The following is a 19,633-nucleotide window of genomic DNA, read 5'->3' as shown; positions in this document are numbered from 1 at the left end:
CTGCGCTGCGGTGGTTTGAATCATATTTGTCTAATAGATTACAATTTGTTCATGTAAATGGGGAATCTTCCTCACAGACTAAAGTTAATTATGGAGTTCCACAAGGTTCTGTGCTAGGACCAATTTTATTCACTTTATACATGCTTCCCTTAGGCAGTATTATTAGACGGTATTGCTTAAATTTTCATTGTTACGCAGATGATACCCAGCTTTATCTATCCATGAAGCCAGAGGACACACACCAATTAGCTAAACTGCAGGATTGTCTTACAGACATAAAGACATGGATGACCTCTAATTTCCTGCTTTTAAACTCAGATAAAACTGAAGTTATTGTACTTGGCCCCACAAATCTTAGAAACATGGTGTCTAACCAGATCCTTACTCTGGATGGCATTACCCTGACCTCTAGTAATACTGTGAGAAATCTTGGAGTCATTTTTGATCAGGATATGTCATTCAAAGCGCATATTAAACAAATATGTAGGACTGCTTTTTTGCATTTACGCAATATCTCTAAAATCAGAAAGGTCTTGTCTCAGAGTGATGCTGAAAAACTAATTCATGCATTTATTTCCTCTAGGCTGGACTATTGTAATTCATTATTATCAGGTTGTCCTAAAAGTTCCCTAAAAAGCCTTCAGTTAATTCAAAATGCTGCAGCTAGAGTACTGACGGGGACTAGAAGGAGAGAGCATATCTCACCTATATTGGCCTCTCTTCATTGGCTTCCTGTTAATTCTAGAATAGAATTTAAAATTCTTCTTCTTACTTATAAGGTTTTGAATAATCAGGTCCCATCTTATCTTAGGGACCTCGTAGTACCATATCACCCCAATAGAGCGCTTCGCTCTCAGACTGCAGGCTTACTTGTAGTTCCTAGGGTTTGTAAGAGTAGAATGGGAGGCAGAGCCTTCAGCTTTCAGGCTCCTCTCCTGTGGAACCAGCTCCCAATTCAGATCAGGGAGACAGACACCCTCTCTACTTTTAAGATTAGGCTTAAAACTTTCCTTTTTGCTAAAGCTTATAGTTAGGGCTGGATCAGGTGACCCTGAACCATCCCTTAGTTATGCTGCTATAGACGTAGACTGCTGGGGGGTTCCCATGATGCACTGTTTCTTTCTCTTTTTGCTCTGTATGCACCACTCTGCATTTAATCATTAGTGATCGATCTCTGCTCCCCTCCACAGCATGTCTTTTTCCTGGTTCTCTCCCTCAGCCCCAACCAGTCCCAGCAGAAGACTGCCCCTCCCTGAGCCTGGTTCTGCTGGAGGTTTCTTCCTGTTAAAAGGGAGTTTTTCCTTCCCACTGTAGCCAAGTGCTTGCTCACAGGGGGTCGTTTTGACCGTTGGGGTTTTACATAATTATTGTATGGCCTTGCCTTACAATATAAAGCGCCTTGGGGCAACTGTTTGTTGTGATTTGGCGCTATATAAAAAAATTGATTGATTGATTGATTGATTGAAGTATGATGTGATGATCCCAGAGCAAGCTGGATTTACAACGGTAAATTCCGCTCAAATCTGGCTCCCCCAGCACACAGACGCATCTTGAAACAGGGAAAATAGTTCTGCTGAATGCAGCCCGTTGTGTCGTCAGTGGAAATGTGACATCATCAGAGCCTCCAAGCCACTGGAGACTAATGGGTTAAGTGATATTTACCACCGGACAAATAATTTCAACCTGATTCTAATCAGTTTACTCAATCTGTCAGCGTGACAAGATCTTCAGAGTGAGCCTCAGAAATCCAGTCTGACCTTCTGCATAATCACTTACAATATTTACACAGAAACATCACAGACAAAAAGCACAGAGAGAAAATAAAACAGACACCAACGTCTGGGAGTCCTCTCAGGGGTTGGACTCAGACTTCAGACGACGTGTTTGTGAGTTGCTGAGGTCTCACTGAGGGTTCAGAGTCTGGTCCAGGACAACCGTTTGTCCACGGTCCTCTGAAGACTGCTGCTGCCCGACACTGTGCAGCAAACAGGATTAACACGATCCAGAAGGGACGGCCCCATGATGGTCTGAGGGGCTGTAGGGATCGGAGGTGACTAGAGAGTACTGGATCAGAGGGACAGCCAAGTCCAAGTACTCCTGGAGCCACAGAAATAGTTTAGTGTGAATAACGTATTTGTCTGTGTTGGAATGAAGAACAGCGCCTTACCTGGTTAGCCATGAGGGAAAGTGTGCGGTCCAAGTCCTCCACCAGCTGACTGAAGGTAGGTCTGCGAGACGCGACGGCGTGCCAGCACTCTCTCATCATCAGGTACCTGATAGCATCAACACACACGTTAGAAGACATTTTACAGGACGTCTGAGATGCTCATGCAGCATAAGACGTGCAGAGTCACTGTGATTTTACAGAAACATTTTCAGCTCATTTAAATTGTAAACATTTGGAAGAGAATCTGTCCCTGAAGACCGTGACCCCAGCAGACCTGTGCTGAACGCTGCCCTCACCAGCGCCTCCACAGGCTGAGTTTGAGAGTAACGGGCATTCGGGAAAGTTTGACAGCAGAAGTTCAAGGAGGTAAAGTCTTCATTTTTCTGAACGACTTTCAGTGAGGAGGAGCCATCCTGCACCTGGTAATTTAATTCTCACCTCTCAGCAAACCCAAAGCCTCCACAGGCAACAATACTGAGTTACAACCATCAGAGAGCAATTTGCCTTTCCTCCTTCCAGGGCTCAGGATTCAGGTTTTTCCAGATCTTTTTGCATTCTGTTTGTAGAAGGTGAAGATCAGACTCGAGGACTCTGATCATGGCTTTGAAGATCCACCTGCTGCTTCAGACTTTTCTAAGGACATAACCCAAACCTGCTGGCACAGCAGGAGGTTGGGACCACATGTCAGTCTGCGACAAAGACACTAGTTTGTTCCACTGAATGCAAACATCTGTAGTTTGTGATGTTGTGAGTGCTGTCAATCAATTGTATTAGAATACCTCCAGGTACACTGTTAAAATCAGTCTACTTGTTTTGTATTAAAATACCTCCAGGTACACAGGCGCCAGTAGATGGCAGTGTTCTATGCATTTTGACCCCAGTTGCATCACACGGTTGTCAACCTGAATCACAACAGACTTTTTTTTTTTTTTTTACAAATGACATTTTACAAAAGCACATTTATTTGTAAACACTAACACACACATTACATTTACTTGTGTCAGTTTTTACAAAGAATTAATTAGTCAACCAATCAGTATGAGCAGATGCTCAGTTTACCCATAATCCCTTTGGGCATCTGTTAAAATCTTCAGAATTAGTGCATTATTTTGAAATTAACAGATATGTGTTATATTTTCACTTTGTAGATTTTAAGAGTTTACATTAATGTAGTTATTCTATCCGGATTAATTTGATTTATAAATCAAAACCATAACTCAAATCTGCTTTCATTTTCAAAATGTCTGTCTCACGGCTGGACCACTGTATGCTGTCAGGCATTTGTTTTGTTTTTTTGTGGCAGCCTAGCAGCCAGGCTCCTTTTGCTGGGTTAGAGTTGAGGTCAGCTACTTCACTGCTGCAAAATACATAGCAGACAGGAGCTAACAGGGTTTATAAATGTTTTTCACCATTATGATGTAAGAAAAAGTTAGCGGTCTAAAAGTTATCAGAACTAAATTTATTGGAAGCTAATTGGTTCTCTGATGGTTTTTGAAATTAGCTGAACAGTGAACCCACTAATAAAGAAGTTATCTTCGCTAATTAGTGGTTAGTGGAAGTGTGCCCACCACTGGTGCTTTACTAATCCTTCATCCAAGCAATATTCTTTTTCTTCCGCCAGTCCATCATCAATTTCTTAGTTATTATGGTATTATGAGTGGGACTGGAACCCAGGTCAACATATTGGCAGACCAGCTCCTTATCTACTGCAGCACCTAGTCTACAGATAAATATAATCATCATGTTAACGGCCAGTTTTACAACCCCAATTCCAATGAAGTTGGGACACTGTGTGAAATGTAAATAAAAACAGAATACAATGATTTGCAAATCCTCTTCAAACTATAGTAGAGAAGCTTGAATCTTCGACTGGACTGGGTTGCTTGACGTGAGGATGTTTCGCTTCAAATTGCAGAAGCTTCCTCACTGCTTCCCCTAAGCCTCCCCTAAGGACATGATCCCTAGTTACACTACATAGGTGAGACGAAGCAACCTTTACACAAAAGGCTATACCAGCACCGCAGAGAGGGCGCCAGTGGACCTCAGTCTGCAGTTCATCTCCACCTTAAAGACACTAACCACACGTTTGAGGACAAGGAAGTTAAAATATTAGCCAGAGAGAAGAAATGGTTTGCGAGAGGGGTAAAGGAGGCATTCTTTGTGAAACGTTTGAAACCCAGCCTTAACCGGGCAGGGGGTCTGAGACACGCTTTATCCCCTGTTACAATGGGGTACTCAGGTCAAAGCAGTTTCAGTCTTTTGTTCATGGTAATGAGTCATTCATGTCATCAGCAGAGTCATCAAGGGAGCCACAGCTGCCCTGTCATTAGGATGGTGCTAACTAGAGCACAATAGGTTCTAATTAGAGCCATTGTTTAGTCACTAGCCTCAGCAGTCTGCCTCTCGGTAGGAGGGGTCTGGTTAGGTTTAAAACTCCAGCTTTTGTGACGTCGGATCATTCTTCTCGACAAGAGTCAAGACAGAAGTCAGGCCACCAGAGCAAGAATTTTAGCTGAGGAAGCTTCTGCGATTTTGAAGCGAAACGTCCTCGCATCAAGCAACCCAGTCCAGTCAAAGATTCAAGCTTCTCTACCTGGACAACTGAGAGCCTACACAGAAATATTGTGACCAACTGTGGGCATGAGACCCTGGCACTGGTACGTAAGCTGGAAAAGACTGCTAAAAAGATAGCTAATTTTAGAAACCACTTAAGATTTAACCTGAGATGCAAACAAAACAATGTTATTCCCAAATGCATGAAGCAAAAAGCACTAGAAGCAGGTCACACAGCAGAAAAGATCCAGCACAGTTACCTTAGGAGGATTTTGGGTCTTAGAATTAGAAGGCTTCATTTTAAAATATTAGACCTCCAAAAAAATCTTGATAGTCTACACAAAATGTTAGAAACTTTAGTGGGGGAAGAGGCCCTTAATAAGATCACAAAGTTCATAGTTAAAATTCAAATGGCTGAGCATTTAAAAAGTAAGAAGCGGCAAATCAGGAAGTTTCAAAACCTTTTAGTGCAGAAAAGGCGTACTTTCAGTGGGAGTATTTTTAAAGATACACCCAGACAAATTAGTGACAACAGGGAAAATGGGTAAAGAATCTCTCCAACAGGTTTCTTACACAGACAGAAAAGGATGTGCTCGCTAAAGGACTAAATTTCTCAGTGGCCCCTAAACATATACCGACAGTAGATTACGTCACTGCAGTAGAGTCAGTCATTAAACATAACAGTTTGTCAGAGTCAGAAGCTGGGGACCTCCGACTAAGAGTCACAGCAGTGCTGAACAGTGCAAAGCCTCCTCCGTCCAACATCACAGGAGAAGAACGGAAAGCTCTGTCAGCACTGCAAAAGGACCAAAGCATCCTCATCCTGCCAGCGGATCAAGGCAGATGCACGGTAGTCCTGAACACATCGGACTACGAGGCCAAGATCAACAACTTGCTCAGTGACTCCAATACATACGAACGTCTGAAGAGAGACCCCACGAGCAGCTATAAGAAGAAAATCATTAGCTACCTCCAAAACCTGGAGAAAGAGGGACTCATCGACAGGCAGACATACTACAGACTGTACCCTGGGGACGCCACTCTGTGCATCTATGGACTGCCCAAAATCCACAAACAGGACGTGCCACTCATATTGTATGTAGCACAGATTCCATCACGTACAATTTGGCCAAGCACCTCAAGTGGATTTTGGCTCCTCTAGTTGGTAACTCAGACCACCATGTGGAGAACACACCAGATTTTGTAAACAAGATCAAGGACTTGCAGCTGGAGGCAGATGAAACAATCGTGTCATTTGATGTGACTTCGTTGCTCACCTGCATCCCCACCGCTGAGGCCTTCTCAGTGGTGAGGCAGAGACTGGAGGATGTGTCTCTACTTGAAAGGACCAAACTCACACCAGACCACATCTGCCAACTCTTGGAGATCTGTCTCAACACCACGTATTTCCTGTTTAGGGGGAATTACTACAGGCAGATTCATGGTTGTGCGATGGGGTCTCCGGTATCCCCCACTGTGACCAATCTGTACATGGAGCGAGTGGAGAAGACAGCCTTGACATCTTTCACGGGCATCTCTCCCAGTCACTGGTTCAGATATGTTGATGACACATGGGTTAAAATCAAGCAACAGGAGGTTGAGGAGTTTACAGAGCACATCAACTCGGTGGACTCCAATATCAAGTTCACATGTGAGGATGCCAGAAACAACCATTTAGCCTTCTTGGACTGTGATGTTACGATTGGAGAGAACAGGCAGCTCCAGACAGGGGTTTACAGAAAACCAACTCACACTGACCAATATCTGCTCTTTGGCTCAAACCACCCCCTTGAACACAAGCTCAGTGTTATCAGGACGATTCAACACAGAGCCCTACAGGTGCCCACAACTGCAGAGGGAAGGGTTAAAGAACAACAACTTGTCCAGAAAGCCCTCACAGTATGTGGGTACCCACGATGGTCCCTGGACAACGTGCAGAAGTCCCAGAGAACAAAGAGACCAGATAGACAGAAGACGGAGACAAGAAGAAGAGGAGTGTCTCTCCCTTATTTAGCAGGAGTAGGGGAAAAACTACACAGGATCTTCAGACAGCACAAAATCCAAGTTTACTTTAAACCGGTTAACACCTTGAGACAGAAATTAGTTCACCCTAAGGACATGATCCCTAGTTACAAACAGAGCAATGTAGTGTATTCTATCAGATGTCAGGAAAACTGTAACGAACACTACATAGGTGAGACGAAGCAACCTTTACACAAAAGGCTATACCAGCACTGCAGAGAGAGCACCAGTGGACCTCAGTCTGCAGTTCATCTCCACCTTAAAGACACTAAGCACACGTTTGAGGACAAGGAAGTTAAAATATTAGCCAGAGAGAAGAAATGCTTTGAGAGAGGGGTCAAGGAGGCATTCTTTGTGAAACGTTTGAAACCCAGACCGAGCTCCTCACCCTATCTCTAAGGGAGCGCCCAGCCACCCTGCGGAGGAAACTCATCTCGGCCGCTTGTACTCACGATCTCGTTCTTTCGGTGATGAGCCAAATCTCATGACCATAGGTGAGGATCGGAACGTAGATCGATCGGTAAATCGAGAGCTTTGCCCCCCTACTCAGCTCTCTCTTCACCACGACGGTCCGATACAGCGACCGCATCACTGCAGATGCTGCATCGATCCATCTATCGATCTCATGCTCCATCCGTCCCTCACTCGTGAACAAGACCCCGAGATAGTTAAACTCCTCCATTTGAGGCAAGGACACTCCACCGACCTGAAGAGGGCAAAGCACCTTTTTCCGGTCGAGAACCATAGCCTCGGACTTAGAGGTGCTGATTTTCATCCCGGACGCTTCACACTCGGCTGCAAACCACCCCAGTGCACGCTGAAGGTCCTGATTTGACAAAGCCAACAGAACCATATCATCCGCAAACAGCAGAGACGAGATTCTGTGGTTCCCAAACCAGACCCCCTCTACACCCTGGCTGCGCCTAGAAATTCTGTCCATAAAAATAATGAACAGAACTGGTGACAAAGGGCAGCCCTGGTGGAGGCCAACATGCACTGGAACCAGGTTTGACTTACTACCGGCAATGCGAACCAAGCTCCTGCTGCGGTCGTACAGGGACCGGATAGCCCTTAGCAAAGGACCCCGGACCCCGTACTCCCGGAGCACTCCCCACAGGGTGCCCCGAGGGTCACGGTCGAATGCCTTCTCCAGATCCACAAAACACATGGACTGGTTGGGCGAACTCCCATGAACCCTCGAGCACCCGATGGAGCATGTAGAGCTGGTCCAGTGTGCCGCGACCAGGACGAAAACCACACTGCTCCTCCTGAATCCAAGGTTCGACCATCGGTCGAATTCTCCTCTCCAGTACTCTGGAATACACCTTACCAGGGAGACTGAGGAGTGTGATCCCCCTATAGTTGGAACACACCCTCTGGTCCCCCTTCTTAAACAGAGGGACCACCACCCCAGTCTGCCAATCCAGAGGCACTGTCCCCGATCGCCATGCGATGCTGCAGAGGTGTGTCAGCCAAGACAGTCCCACAACATCCAGAGACTTAAGGTACTCAGGACGGATTTCATCCACCCCAGGAGCCTTGCCACCAAGGAGCTTTCTAACCACCTTGGTGACTTCGGCCTGGGTAATGGATGAGTCTGCCTCTGAGTCCCCAGTCTCTGCTTCCTCTTCGGAAGACGTGACGATGGGACTGAGGAGATACTCGAAGTACTCCTTCCACCGCCCGACAACATCCCCAGTCAGGGTCAACAGCTCCCCACCCGCACCATAAACAGTGCTGGTGGAGAGCTGCTTCCGCCTCCTGAGGCGTCGGACGGTTTGCCAGAATCTCTTCGAGGCCGACCGATAGTCCTCCTCCATGGCCTCCCCGAACTGCTTCCAGACCCGAGTTTTTGCCTCTGCGACCGCACGGGCTGCGGCACACTTGGCCTGCTGGTACCTGCCAGCTGCCTCTGGGGTCCCACCTACCAACAAAGATAAGTAGGACTCGTTCTTCAGCTTGACGGCATCCCTTACTTCCGGTGTCCACCACCGGGTTCGGGGATTGCCGCCGCGACAGGCACCAGAGACCTTGCGACCACACCTCCATTGTCGGCAGCATCGACAATGGAGGCGGAGAACATGGTCCACTCGGACTCCATGTCTCCAACCTCCCCCGGGATCTGGGAGAAGCTCTCCCTGAGGTGGGAGTTGAAGAACTCACTGACAGAGGGTTCCGCCAGTCGTTCCCAGCAGACCCTCACGATACATTTGGGCCTGCCAGGTCTGACTGGCTTCCTCCCTTCCCAGCGGATCCAACTCACCACCAGGTGGTGATCGGTCGACAGTTCAGCTCCTCTCTTCACTCGAGTGTCCAAGACACGTGGCCGAAGGTCAGATGGTACGACTACAAAGTCGATCATCGTCCTCCGGCTCAGGGTGTCCTGGTGCCACGTGCACTTATGGACACCTTTGTGCTCGAACATGGTGTTCGTGATGGACAAACTGTGACTAGCACAGAAGTCCAACAACTGAACACCACTCGGGTTCAGATCAGGGAGGCCATGCTTCCCGATCACCCCCCTCCAGGTCTCACTGTCGCTGCCCACATGGGCATTGAAATGCCCCAGGAGAACAACGGAGCCCCAGTCGGAGCACTATCTTGTACCCCTCCCAGGGACTCCAAGAAGGTCGGGTACGCTGCACTGCTGCTGGGCCCGTAGGCTGAGACAACAGTGAGAGACCTGTCCCTGATCCAAAGGCGTAGGGACGCGATCCTCTCATTCACCAGAGTGAACTCTAACACATGGCGACTGAGCTGGGGAGCAATAAGCAATGCAACCCCAGCTCTCCGCCTCTCCCCGTGGGCAACGCCAGAAAAGTGGAGCGTCCACCCCCTCTCCAGGAGTTGGGTACCAGAGCCCAAGCTGTGTGTGGAGGTGAGCCCAACTGTCTCTATTCGGTATCTCTCAACCTCCCGCACAAGCTCAGGCTCCTTCTCCCCCAGCGAGGTGACATTCCACGTCCCAACAGCCAGGGGCTGTGAGCGCGGACTGGGCCGCCGGGCCACCCGCCCTCGACCGCCACCCAATCCTCTCTGCACCCGACCCCCATGGCCCCCTCTGCAGGTGGTGAACCCACAGGAGGGCGGGCCCACATCGCTCTTTCGGGCTGAGCCCGGCCGGGCCCCATGGGCTAATCTCGGACATCTCAGTCCTTGATTTTTTACTGGTCATGGGAGCTTCTGAACTGCCCTTCGTCTGACCTGTCACCTAGGACATGTTTGCCTTGGGAGACCCTACAAGGGGCACAAAGCCCCCGACAACATAGCTCCTAGGATCATCCGGGTACGCAAACTCCCCCACCATGATAAAGTGGCAGCTAGAGGGGGAGACATGAAAAATAAATAAAATAAAATCCCAAACATGGTCATCATCTTTATCAAAAGCAGTAAATCACAGTATTAGAAGTCACAGTTTCGGGGGCTGGGTCTTTGCTGACTTAATCAGGTTTGGGCTTGGGTAACCCAATTAAAAGAAAAAAAAGTGTTAAATCAGCTAAGAAAACTTAATTGTGCTGTGGCGATGCTCCAGAAAACACACCTTTCAGAAAAAGAACATATAAAGTTGAGAAGAGAGTGGGTCGACCAGCAATACAGCTCATCATATCAAAGCGGGAGGAAAAGGGGTGTCGCAATACTTTTCAACAAGTCCATATATTTTTGTCATGAGAAAACCTTCAGTGACAAGGAGGGGAGATATGTAATGGTGAATGGCTGTGTGGGGGGCATAAAAATTACACTACTTAATCTGTATGCTCCAAATGAGGATTGCCCAAGAATAATTCCCTCCGCTTTATCTGGATGCAGATAAAGTGGAGGGAATTATTCTTATAGGGGGTGATTTTAATTGCATTTTGCAAGCGTCTATAGACTGACTACCTGCTGATTTTGGTCCAAAGTCCAGAAAATCTCACACACTTTGCGCACTGAAGGATGAGTTGGGTTTGGTAGATGTGTGGCGCCTTCTGCATCCCAGGGAAAAAGATTTTCTTTTTTCTCACAGGTTCATGGCAGCCACTCAAGGTTAGATATGTTTCTGATGTTAGGAGCGGACTTCCACAGAGCAACCCAATGTGATATAGAAGCAATTACCATCTCAGATCATGTTCCAGTCTCCTTAAAAATAAGGATGAGTTCAAATAATATTTTTAAATACTGGAGAGCAAATGTATCTATTCTAAATAATGAAATGGTTTTACAGACAATTAAAAAAGGGTTAATAGACTATATTCAATTTAATGATAATGGTACGGTCTCTCCATCTGTGTTATGGGAGAGGGCTAAAAGTGTTCTAAGGGGAAATATAATTTCAATCTCATCTAAAATAAAAAGAGAGAGGCTTGCAGAACAGTTAAAATTGGAAAGTAAAATTAAAAACTTAGAGGTAATATACCAAAGAACACACAACAATGACACACTATGTTAAAATAAAATAGACAGAAATTAAACGATTTACTAACATATAAAGTAGAGGGACAGCTCCGATTCACAAACCAAAAATTCTATGAGTTTGGTAACAGGGCCAGTCGGTTGTTGGCATTTCAGCTGCGAAAATCGCAGTCAAGAAGAGCAGTTCATAAAGTTAAATGCCCAAAGTCTGGGGATATAATGTTTCAGCCCAAGGATGTGGCAAATGCGTTTGCCATGTACTATCAAGAACTGGACAAGGAAGAAAGCTGTCAAAATAAACGGGATAAAGTTGAGACCTTCCTAAATTCAATAAATCTTAACAAACTGACCGAGGAGGAGGCTGCAATAACAGGTTCAATTACAAGAGAAGAAATTAAAAATTCTATTCTAAAACTTAACAATAAATCCCCAGGGGTATACGGTTTTCCAGGAGAGTATTACAAAGTACTGGTCCAAGAGCTTGTCCCACTTTTGGATAAAGTGGATAACTATGCACTTTCAGAGGGTGATCCTCCTCAGTCATGGTCTGAAGCTATTATAAGCGTCATCCACAAAGATGGTAAAGACCCGACTCTGTGTACATCTTATCGACCCATCAGCCTCCTGTGCATGGACCTTAAAATACTTACTGCCATTATCGCAAACAGAATACAAAAGTATATTAGGAAGCTTGTAAAACCTGATCAAACTGGCTTTATCGCCCAGAGACATGGAACTGATAATGTTCAAAGAGCTTTAAACCTCCAAATAGTTGCACAGAAAAGAAACACCCCATCAGTGCCTTCTCAACTTGGATGCTGAGAAGGCATTTGATCGGGTAGACTGGGACTTTCTACAGCAGACACTAAGATACATGGACTTCAATGAGGTGTTCATAAAATGGGTCCAGACTTTTTATAAGAATCCAAGGTCACGAGTGAGGGTCAATGGTCATTGCTCTGATTTTTTTTCATTGGGACGCGGCACTAGGCAGGGCGAAATTCTTTCTCCCTCTTTATTTGCTCTGTATATAGAACCATTAGCTGAACTTATAAGATCCAACCCTTCCATACAGGGAATAAGAGATGAATCCAATGTACAACATAAACTGTCGCTTTTTGCAGATGACATTTTGTAATTCCTGGAGAATCCTATCATTTCTGTTCCTGCTCTGCTCCATAGTCTTGAAGAGTATAGTTTGGTATCAGGTTATAAAATCAACACTAACAAGTTGGAAGCTTTAATAATGTCAGGGGATTGGCCATCACAATTGAATAATCTGGTTTCATTCAGACACTCCAAACAAGGGTTCAGATACTTAGGAGTAATTCTCACATCTAAGACCACACAGTTATCCTCATCTAACTATGATAAATTGCTGAAAGAAATTAAGATGGACTTAAACAGATGGGATGTACTACCGCTCTCTCTCCTGGGGAGAAATGAATGAATATTCTTCTTAGACTATTATTTCTGTTCCAAAACATCCCTGTTTTAATCCCACAATCCACTTTTAAATTACTGAATAAATTAATTTGGCAGAACAAAAGACCACGAGTACATCTTAAAATTTTAATGACTCCTAAGGAAAATGGAGGATTAAATCTGCCTAACTTCAGACTGTATTATTGGGCGGCCCAAATTAAAGCTATGGTGGCATGGATCATTAGTGATCCAGAGAAGCAATGGGTCTCTATGGAAGAATATTCTGTACCAGGATTTACCCTAGCACAACTTCAATTTCTCAGCATGCAGGCAATGAAAAAAATTAAAATTACAAATATTTTGGTCAAACATACCTTAACAATTTGGAATAGGATTCAAAAGCAGTTAAAGGGAAAGGTTGTCCTCTCACGAGCTATGCCCATTAGTGGAAATATTGAGTTTTTTCCTTCCTTATTAGATAGTGGTTTTCGTGGGTGGGCCAAGAGGGGACTCATCACACTGAATCAGTTAATTGATGGAAATGTTATGAAAGGTTTCGCACAACTAAAAGCTAAATTTGAGTTACCAACAAGCGATTTTTATAGGTATTTACAACTAAGAAGTTACATCACAAAACATACAGACTGGGAACATATTAGAAGAGAATCTACAAACAGAAAAGCATTTTATCAATTTGGTTGAAAATGCAGGGGTAAAGAAAAAACAAATTTCATTAATGTACCAAAAATTGTTGATTGATATGGCAGACAACACACAACACATAAAACAGCAATGGGAAATGGAGCTGAATGTCATTTTAGAGGATGCTGTTTGGAGGGATGTTTCCTCTGGTTGCCATAGGGGAGTGGGCAGTCAAAGTTGGAAGGAGTTTGATTGGAAGATGAAATTTAGATTTTCCAGAACACCACTGAAGTCCTTCCACTTCAAAGTAAAGGTCAATGACAAGTGCTGGAGAAATTGTGGATTTGTGGGTGACCAAACTCACATCTTCTGGGACTGTCCCCACATACAGAACTACTGGAAAACTATTAAAAGCAATGTGGAGAATTTAATGAAAGAGAACATCTGCATAAATGCAGTCCATTTACCATTTAGCATCTCTCTGGACCCTATTATTTTCTTATTGGATGTTTTTCCAGACAACTTTTCTCAGGATCAAAAACTTCTGCTTCACCTTCTTTTGATGACTGCAAGAAAAATGATCATAATTTATTGGTTCAAACCGGAATCTTCCACATTTGAACTATGGACTCAAAAAATCAAACATATGTATATGATGGAGCAGTTGACAGCTCAACTTCATTTAAAGGCTCCGTTCTTCGATAGAAGATGGGGGCCGATTATGGACTTTCTTAAATAGGGCATAAGCCTACACCTTTGATTTCGATTTTTAATTGTATGTATTTTTGTGATGCCCAGTCTCAGGACAATGTTATTGTTGTTGTCTTTGAAATGACAATAAAGTTAAAAAAAAAAGTCATAGTTTATCTCTATATTTGTATAAACTGCCACAGGAACGCCTCACTCGTGTTGCGTTCGTAAACATTACACAAAACAAATGCACGAAAAATAAATAAAAAAATTTAAACAAATCCCAAACACAGTCATCAACAAAAACAATAAATTACAGAATTAACAGTCGCAGTTTATCGCTGTATTATACAAGGGCTGTCAATATAGGTCCTTTTTATTTTTTTCAAAAACTATATGGATTTCATTCATATGTTTTTACGTCAGACATGCTTGAACCCTCGTGCGCATGCGTGAGTTTTCGCCTGTGAGCACTCCTTGTGGGAGGAGTCGTCCAGCCCCTCGTCGGAATTCCTTTGTCTGAGAAGTTGCTGAGAGACTGGCGCTTTGTTTGATCAAAATTTTTTCTAAACCTGTGAGACACATCGAAGTGGACACGGTTCGAAAAATTAAGCTGGTTTTCAGTGAAAATTTTAACAGCTGATGAGAGATTTTGAGGTGATACTGTCGCTTTAAGGACTTCCCACGGTGTGAGACGTCGTGCAGCGCTCCCAGGCGCCGTCGTCAGCCTGTTTCAAGCTGAAAACCTCCACATTTCAGGCTCTATTGATCCAGGACGTCATGAGAGAACAGAGAAGTTTCAGAAGAAGTCGGTTTCAGCATTTTATCCGGATATTCCACTGTTAAAGGAGATTTTTTTTAATGAAAGACGTGCGGTCGGGACGCAGCCGACGCGGTGCGACGGCACAGGAAAAACACCTCCGTGTTGATAATCATTTGTAAAATCCAGGCGGCTTTTGATGGCTTTCAGTGGAGTGAGTATATGACAAATTGTTTAACAGCAGGACATGTTCCAACTTGTCCTTAAGGTTTCCAACGTTTTGGGAAAGTGTAGTGACACGGACCCACAACAGGGGGCGCAAATGAACGGTCAATAGATGAGCCAAAAAGTAACAATTTAATGTTGTGAATGTGCACAACGAACATACAGACAATCACAGAATATCATAACAGTCAATACACAGAGGTGACGTGTGGGCAGGCTCAAGGATAGAAGACGTCTGTCCTGAGAAGAGCCAGAACCACACGATTTCCGCCGCCCCAGAACCTGGTGAATACTGGAGCCGCCAAGTCCCGAATTCCCAGGTGATCACCGTCCCCGACTGTCGGATCTGGTACTGCTGGCGAAGAACAAAGACAGTCAAGTGTGGGTGTGTGTACACCCAGTAACAACAACGGTGGGAATGCCACCTCCACCTCTCATTCAATATGTTGCAGCGGTCTCAGCTGAAAAGGAGCGCCGTCTTGCACAGCCTCCTCACAAACGACCGGTTCTCCTGCAAATTCTCACAATAACAGAGTTACAAATCTCACAAAAAGGCTGAGAGTATTACCTCCTATGAAGTATGATATCTCGGCAACGAGGTGGAGATGACGTCTGGTCTTTATGGAGTGAGATGATGAGTAGATGGGTGACAGCTGTCAAGAGGTAATGAGCGACGGCTGTCACCCCCGGCTGTGTCCATGGCGGCGGCGCCCTCTCGTGCCTGAAGCCCGCACTTCAGGCAGGGCGCCCTCTGGTGGTGGGCCAGCAGTACCTCCTCTTCTGGCGGCCCACACAACACAACAGGTGTTTTTCCTGTGGGGGAGCGTTGTGGCGGCTGCGAGCCGACGCTGCAATCCGTCCGCACGTCTTTCATTAAAAAAAACCTCCTTTAGCAGTGGAATATCCGGATAAAATGCTGAAACCGACTTCTTCTGAAACTTCTCTGTTCTCTCACGACGTCCTGGATCAATAGAGCCTGAAATGTGGAGGTTTTCAGCTTGAAACAGGCCGACGACGGCGCCTGAGAGCGCTGAGCGACATCTCGCTCCGTGGGAAGTCCTTAAAGTGACAGTATCACCTCAAAATCTCTCATCAGCCGTTAAAATTTTCACAGAAAACCATCTTAATTTTTCGAACCGTGTCCACTTCGATGTGTCTCACAGGTTTAGAAAACATTTTGATCAAACAAAGCGCCAGTCTCTCAGCAACTTCTCAGACAAAGGAATTCCGACGAGGGGCTGGACGACTCCTCCCACAAGGAGTGCTCACAGGCGAAAACTCACGCATGCGCACGAGGGTTCAAGCATGTCTGACGTAAAAACATATGAATGAAATCCATAGTTTTTGAAAAAAATAAAAAGGACCTATACTTTATTGACAGACCTCGTATTAATAAATCATGAATGGCTCACCCATATTTGCATTCACAAACACAACAAATGCACAAAAAAAAAAAAACCTGACTTGAACTGTTTTGGGCCACAGTGTAACTTATTTTGGTGCTTTAATCTGTTATGTTGATTCAAAAACATTTTTTCTCTTTTTTTTTCCTCCATTATCCTGCACCATAGAAGAAGAGGAGCCCTCTTTTATGCTGTTAAACAGCAGCCGACATCATTATTGGTGCATTGCTGCCACCTTCAGCATCAGTCCATTATAGCAGTACTGTCCGTTACAGCACCAGTGTCATGCGATTGACTGGAACTCAGTCCGCGATCGACTGGTTGGGTACGCCAGCACTCAGTGGCGTCATTCTGCACACGCTCATCACGACACCAAAGTGTCTGGGGGGGCACCCAAAAAAAAATAAAGCTCCTGGATCAGCATAATCAGAGAAGTGGATAAAAATGCACGCCTGTCTCCGTTGTCTCCTGTGAATGAAACAGAGAAGCAGCAGAGGTTGTTTTTAATTTATTTATTTTTACCTGGACTCGATCTGTCTGATTTAAGCCGCTTTCACACTGGTGCAAACGAAGAGCCGCGTATTGCGGCGTTGTGTTTCATTTAATTACACCTGAAATGCGCGCGTACTCAGCCTTTTTCCATGTTCGTTGTGTTTGTAGATTTGCTTGCAGCTGCGTGTGTTTGCTTTTTAATGTGCACACAGTCTCATGTAGCTCTTGCCGCTATTTAAAACCAATTCAACTCTTTTTCAGTTCCCTCATGCCGGCTGTGCAGAACACTTCACTGCACTTGGAAAAGAGTGGACTGTACAGAATCATGAGGTTTTTACAGTTGCATTGCTGCCACGTATGTAGTCATACCTGCTTGCGCTCTGTTCTCTACTGCACGGTGTGGTGCACGTCAGAAACAGTCATTTAATTTTTTTTTTTTTTTGGTGGATCATTTTCATTGTGTACAGATGCTGCTGAGTCTAAAGGCTGCTGTGAATGAAGCACTGTGACTTTAAACTTTTAAAGTGGCAGAGGGCAACAAAGAGAGAGAGAGAGAGCGACAGAGAGAGAGCAACAGTTCCTGGATTTATGAGAGTACACACACGTCCATCAGCACATCTATCAGTTAGATCAGCTGTTCTGAGCACACAGAGGCGCTGTGGCTGTGTGATCCTGTTCTCCCGCTGATTCACGCACTTTTGGATGTGTACAGGAGCGCGGTGTTGCACAGACGTGCATGCAGTAATGCTGTGCTGCGCACACCTGCTTAAAACTGTGTATTTTCTCTACGCCGAAAAAATTAAACATGTTTAATTTCTTCCGTCCTACACGCATAGCCTTCAACATAGGGAGCAAAAACTCAGCGTAGAGCTGTTCAACTCAGCATACACTGGACCGTTCTTCTCAGAACTGAAGAAGACTGAACAGGAAGCCACTCTTCTGCCTGCCTCACTCTTTGTCCTGTTTTCTCAGGTCAGTGATATTTTAAATGCACAAAACACCTTATTAACAATTTGGGGACAAATATTCACTGGTCTGCCCAAGTTAAAGTTGTTTTCATTGTAAGATGTATTTCAGGTAATGTGAGTTGTGAGTGATAGCCGAGTGCAAGCTTAAAAGTGTAGTAGCATAACATAACATAAATTACCTCGTGCTACAGAGTTATTTTATGGCTCTTGTACATTGGATTATTTTCTTATTAAGAAGCAAACCCAACCAGTATGTTTCCAAGTGGTCATTCCATGTAAATGCTGTTCATTAAAACAAAAATTAGAATTAAATAAAAACTAGGACTGCAAGCAGTCATGGATGGGCCCTTGTGTCCCCACACCACCGCCTCCCCGGGCCAGCACAATTTCTGTTCAGGGGCCCACTCTCATTACACATGTGAAGTTTCAAGTCAATCAGACAAAGCATGATGGAGTTATCATGACTTGATGATCCATGGCAAAGGGTCAAAATGGCGGCCCCCATAGCGGCCACACCCTTTGATATCGAGAAAAGCTTTTGATAATGTTTGATCAGTATCATCTCTGGATGCTCTGAAAGAAATATGAAGTGCACTGGACAAAATCCCTAGGAGGAGTTGGTTCATATACAATGTGTGGAAATCACGCCAAAATGACACAAAAATTCAAAATGGCCGACTTCCTGTTTAGAGTAGACCAATGGTGCAAGAGACATTTTGGACCAATTTTCATCCCCCTACTCCAAAAAAAACCCCTATGGGGAGGGGTTTTTGAAAGTTGCAAGGGTGCACTATACAGGCATTTTGCCCCACCCATGGGTGACGCCCCTATGAATTGTAAGAGGTTGTCATTCTGTGTATCAATTTTCATGATGATATGACGAAATTAAAGTCATCAAAAAGAAGAACGGAATTTCATGGCAAAGGATCAATATTCGGCACGCCCCCACACGGATGCCATTACTCGTAGCTTCACGGCGATCATCACCTATATTCACCAACTTGTTCTGCATGTTTTAGAAGTGGAATGAAGTTGATGGGGTTAACTATGTGACATCAGTACCTGTTAAAGTAAAAACAGGACATTTCCCGTTATCACCGGGGGCACTATGAGTTAGGTGGGAAGTTAATATATGTGGATGTTCAGGACGGAGCTCTCATGTTCAGCAAGTTTGAAGGATCTATGATTAAGTATGTGGGCGTGACAGCCGTTCGAACTGACACGGCGTGCTCCAAAACACACAAAGTTTGGCGAACTGTAGCAGCCACACCTTTTGACCTACAGAAATTTGTTTAATAACTTTTGATCAGCATGGGGTCATGATAATGTGTACCAAATTTGAAGATGATTGGACGAAATCCCTAGGATGAGTTTGTTCAAATTTAAGTAGTGGAAATGGCCCAAATTACCTCAAAATCTAAATTTAAAATCAAAATGGCTGACTTACTGTCGACATTTCATCATGACTTTAAGAGACTTTTGTGCGTCCCAGCATGGTAAATACAGTTGTATAGAAACGTTTGGGCACCCCTGATAACGTTCATGATTTTCCTTTATAAATCATTGGTTGTCTGGATCAGAAATTTCAGTTAAATATATAATATACGTAGCAGACAAACACACTGCTATTTGAGAAGTGAAATGGAGTTTATAGGCTTTACAGAAAGTGTGCAATAATTATTTAAACAAAAATTAGGCAGGTGCATGAATTTGGGCACCCTTGTCATTTTATTGATTTGAATACATTTAGCACTAATTATTGGAACACAAAATTGGTTTGGTAAGCTCATTGACCCTTGACTTCTTTATACAAGTGAATCCAATCATGAGAAAGGGTATTTAAGGTGGCCATTTGCAAATGCTTCCCCTCTTTGCATCTCTTCTAATGAGTGGCAAC

The 19,633-nt window shown here is 44.5% G+C and overlaps 1 protein-coding gene across 1 annotated transcript in view; it reads right to left on the bottom strand.

Annotated features, from left to right (window-relative positions):
• Window positions 1–1,676: 1,676 nt before the first annotated feature.
• Window positions 1,677–19,633, bottom strand: part of LOC117505953 (fibroblast growth factor receptor 1-A-like) — a gene marked incomplete at its 5' end in the record, with an annotated part of 94,118 nt that continues 76,161 nt past the window's right edge. Inside the window, 2 exons of the mRNA XM_034165494.1 lie at window positions 1,677–2,097; window positions 2,168–2,273. Of these exons, the coding sequence (XP_034021385.1) occupies window positions 1,993–2,097; window positions 2,168–2,273 (211 nt within the window). The remainder of the gene's footprint in view (window positions 2,098–2,167; window positions 2,274–19,633) is intronic.

This window comes from Thalassophryne amazonica, unplaced genomic scaffold (genome assembly GCF_902500255.1).
Source record: "Thalassophryne amazonica unplaced genomic scaffold, fThaAma1.1, whole genome shotgun sequence".
Classification (NCBI taxonomy): Eukaryota; Metazoa; Chordata; class Actinopteri; order Batrachoidiformes; family Batrachoididae; genus Thalassophryne; species Thalassophryne amazonica.
This window is presented reverse-complemented; position numbering and strand designations above follow the sequence as displayed.